Raw genomic sequence first — 3,292 nt, 5'->3', positions numbered from 1 at the left:
TACATTTTAAAAGTCGTTTCGGATGTTTTATTATAATTAGGGAAAATCATAAATTAATACAAAATTAAAAATTAAACTATTTGATGGGACAGAATAGAGCACAGTGAAAGGAAAATGTGTTACCAGGACAGGGATCATAAGTCTTGCGTTATAAAGTAACTAGCAAGGACATCAGGAGCATCGTCCGCTGCTTCCATTTAGAGAATATCATTTTTGGTTTTAGTTGGAGAGCCGCTGCTCTACTCGCCCGGTTTCCAGGCTATTTAAATGCGCAGGTTGGGATTTGTGTAGCGGACGTACTTCAGGAGGGCGTCGTTCTCCTCGCAGACGAAGGACTTCTTGTGGTGGCAGGCTACATCGTGCCAGTTGACACCGTCGTTGTAGAACTGGTTCAGCAGGGCCAGGCAGTTTTCGGGGGCACCGTTCTGCTTGAATTCACGGTTGTCAGGCTGAGGCAGGCCGATTCCACCGGTGGGAGACCAGTCACCCTGGGAGCGCTCCGTGGTTGGGGCCAGTTTCTGGAGGGTGGCGGTCCAGAACCAACCGTTGACGTTGGTGGGCTGGAGGTCTGGGCGATCGCAGCCCTTGAAGTCACACAAGCGGCCACTGGTCCAGATATATTTCACCTGAAAAAAAATTCATAGTTTGTTTAAATTAATAAAGGGTTAAGAATAAGCTTAAGAATACAAATAAATTTCAAGAACCCCCAAAATTAAAAATTTTCCGTCTCAAAAAGGTTCATTGCTCTGTTTGAGATGCTAAATCAGAGATACATTTCTCCAGACGGTAGCGCCTACGCAGGAAAATGCAGCATGTTTTTGGCCATCGAACTCATGCAGCACAGAAATAGTAGAAATTTAAGCTGCCAACAGTTTTGGGCCTGTCACGCCCAAACAGCCATTATTATCGCCGAAAGCGAACCCATTTCATTCCCGTTCCAAGTCCGCGCCCTTTTGTTGCCGCCGCACCCGAAACTGTCAACAATTTGAGGCGAACAACCAGCAGACCCAGCAGACGCAACCGCGCAGCCGCAGCTTTGCGTCCATCAGTCACTTTCACCTGATGGGCCATAAAAATTGTTTTGTTAAAAAGGCATAAGCCATACAACAAGGTAGTCTAACAAAGAGCCAGCCGGCTTGGATGGGCTGTCTGCCCTTTTGGAAAACTCCAATGAGCGTGGAGCTGAAACAAATTTATGGACATTGATTTTGGTTTTGTCGGTTGCGAGTTCAGCGCGTTTTCCGGGCCAAGAGGGTCTTGTAATTGTTAAAATCGGACAATGAATGCATTTACCCCCATGGCGGAAGCCTATGTTAAATGAATTGTGTTTTGTGCACCTGTCCAAGTAAAAGGGAACTTGACTAGTTGATAAGGAAGGGGAACTCATTAGTAAAGCGGTTTTGATGACGGAAAAAAGTCTTGGAAAGTTTTGTGTCCCTATTTGAATATTTAGTACGTATATAAGTAATATAAAAAATTAAATTTAAAATAATAAAATATAAATAATTGAATCGAATCTAACATTTCCTGGTTATTCGTGCAAACTATACTAAGAAATTTCTTCATAGCTTTACTTTAAATTTCCTTTTCGATTAGACGTCAATTTTGTTGGCCATGGATCCGTTTGCGTGCTCAGAGTTTGCTAATTTGTTAAGTAATTTTGTTTGGTAGCTTTTCCTGCGAGGCTTTCCCACCGCATACCTAATATATGAACTTTCGTTTTCAATTTGCCACTAACTGCTTTCGCATGTGAGACCGACTTGAGGTGAGCAATGAGTTGAATGATGGGAGATTGGAGATTGGGGATGAGCCGGCCTGACCACAGCAGTAAACTTGACACTTGTCCATCTCAAAAGTGTTACGTAACAACAGACATCTTCATTCGTGTGCGAAATTGTAGAGACAACAACTGGGAAAGTTTCTGTATTTTTATGATTCGAAGTTTTTTAGCTGTCTGTTTTTAATGCGTAATTTCACATTGAACTTTGCAGTGCGGTGTTAATGTCGAATTTTGCAATTACGTTTTGGTTTCTCTGCATCCTCAAAATTAAGGTCAGTTTCGAGTTGTAAGCTGCCAGAGCTGGCACACAAAACGCGTTAAGCAGTTCACAGTCGGCTAAACCGGCGTTATTTAACATGTCAAACAAATCGATATGTGACATAATAGTATGCAAAAACCGAAGGGAAACAGCTGAGGTACAAAATTGTTAAGCGCAGATATCATAAATTATTGGCAATTTCTTTAGTCTCGGTCCGCCGTCGTCTAAAAGGTGTAAAAAATTCACTTTGATGGCATCTATTTATGTTTATTAGGTATGTGCGGTCAAAATAAAAGTATATGATACCTTTCGCTGGAAAAATTTATAAATAACCAATGAGTTGCATATTTTTGTATATCATTGGTACCATTTGTTTCCTCAATCAAAGCATAAAACGCTGATCAAACAGGTGCGGGTAAGGTGAGATCAATTGAATGGCTTATATAAGGGTTTTGGTCTGTTGATAAACGGTTTATTGACTGATAATTTAGGGCCAAAAAAATTAGCTAATTTTATTTTTTCTGTAATCTTGATTTGATAAAAAAAATTCAGTAAAAAAAACTTTTTAATTCATTTTTTTAATATATTGACATCAGTTACTGAAAAAGTTCGTGTCTTAAGTCTTTTGATTTTTATGAATTTTTAAGGAAAGTTGGATCGGTGCACAAGATTTCAAGAAAATTTCTTCTATATCTCGCTAAACTAAAGACCACTAGGTTATTTTTGAATATTGTTCACTTACATTCTCGCCAACAACGCGCTGCTTGATCCACTCGTTCTCCAGGCTGGTCTCCAGGGAGACAGAGTCCATGCACCGCCTACGGCAGTAGTTCCTAGCGGTCAGCCAGTCCTCCTCCACGCCCTTCAGTTGAGGGTCGCGCCACGAGAAAAAGTATCTATGGGGATATAAGCAATTACGAATTATTGAGACTACTCCTATGGATCACCAGAGCCCCGCCAACTCACCCTTTGCCATCGGGTGTCTTCTCGTGGATAATACGCTGGGCGCAGAGCTGCGGGTTTGGTGGCTCCAATCGCCCATTCTGGAACTGGGCCGAGCCGAGGCTAAGCAGGCTTAAAACACACACACCGGCGACGATGAAAGCTTTCATTTTTATATATTTTAAGTCTATGCAGGGCACGCACACACACTCGCACTTGCAGTGGCTTCAATTTCTCTGGGATCGCGTCGCGCTTCTTTCTACCGACCGTTCGGCTGGCACTGATCAACTGGAATGTCAAAAACATTCGGG

The 3,292-nt window shown here is 42.0% G+C and overlaps 1 protein-coding gene across 1 annotated transcript; it reads right to left on the bottom strand.

The window, feature by feature from the left end:
• On the bottom strand, positions 1–3,292 carry LOC108126558 (uncharacterized). The gene is made up of 3 exons (XM_017243204.3): positions 3,006–3,292; positions 2,782–2,935; positions 1–626 (listed from the first exon to the last, which is right to left on the bottom strand). Exons 1-3 carry the CDS (start codon positions 3,149–3,151, stop codon positions 264–266), a joined length of 663 nt encoding a protein of 220 aa, XP_017098693.1. The 5' UTR covers positions 3,152–3,292; the 3' UTR covers positions 1–263.

This window comes from Drosophila bipectinata, chromosome 3R (genome assembly GCF_030179905.1).
Source record: "Drosophila bipectinata strain 14024-0381.07 chromosome 3R, DbipHiC1v2, whole genome shotgun sequence".
NCBI classification, from domain to species: Eukaryota; Metazoa; Arthropoda; class Insecta; order Diptera; family Drosophilidae; genus Drosophila; species Drosophila bipectinata.
This window is presented reverse-complemented; position numbering and strand designations above follow the sequence as displayed.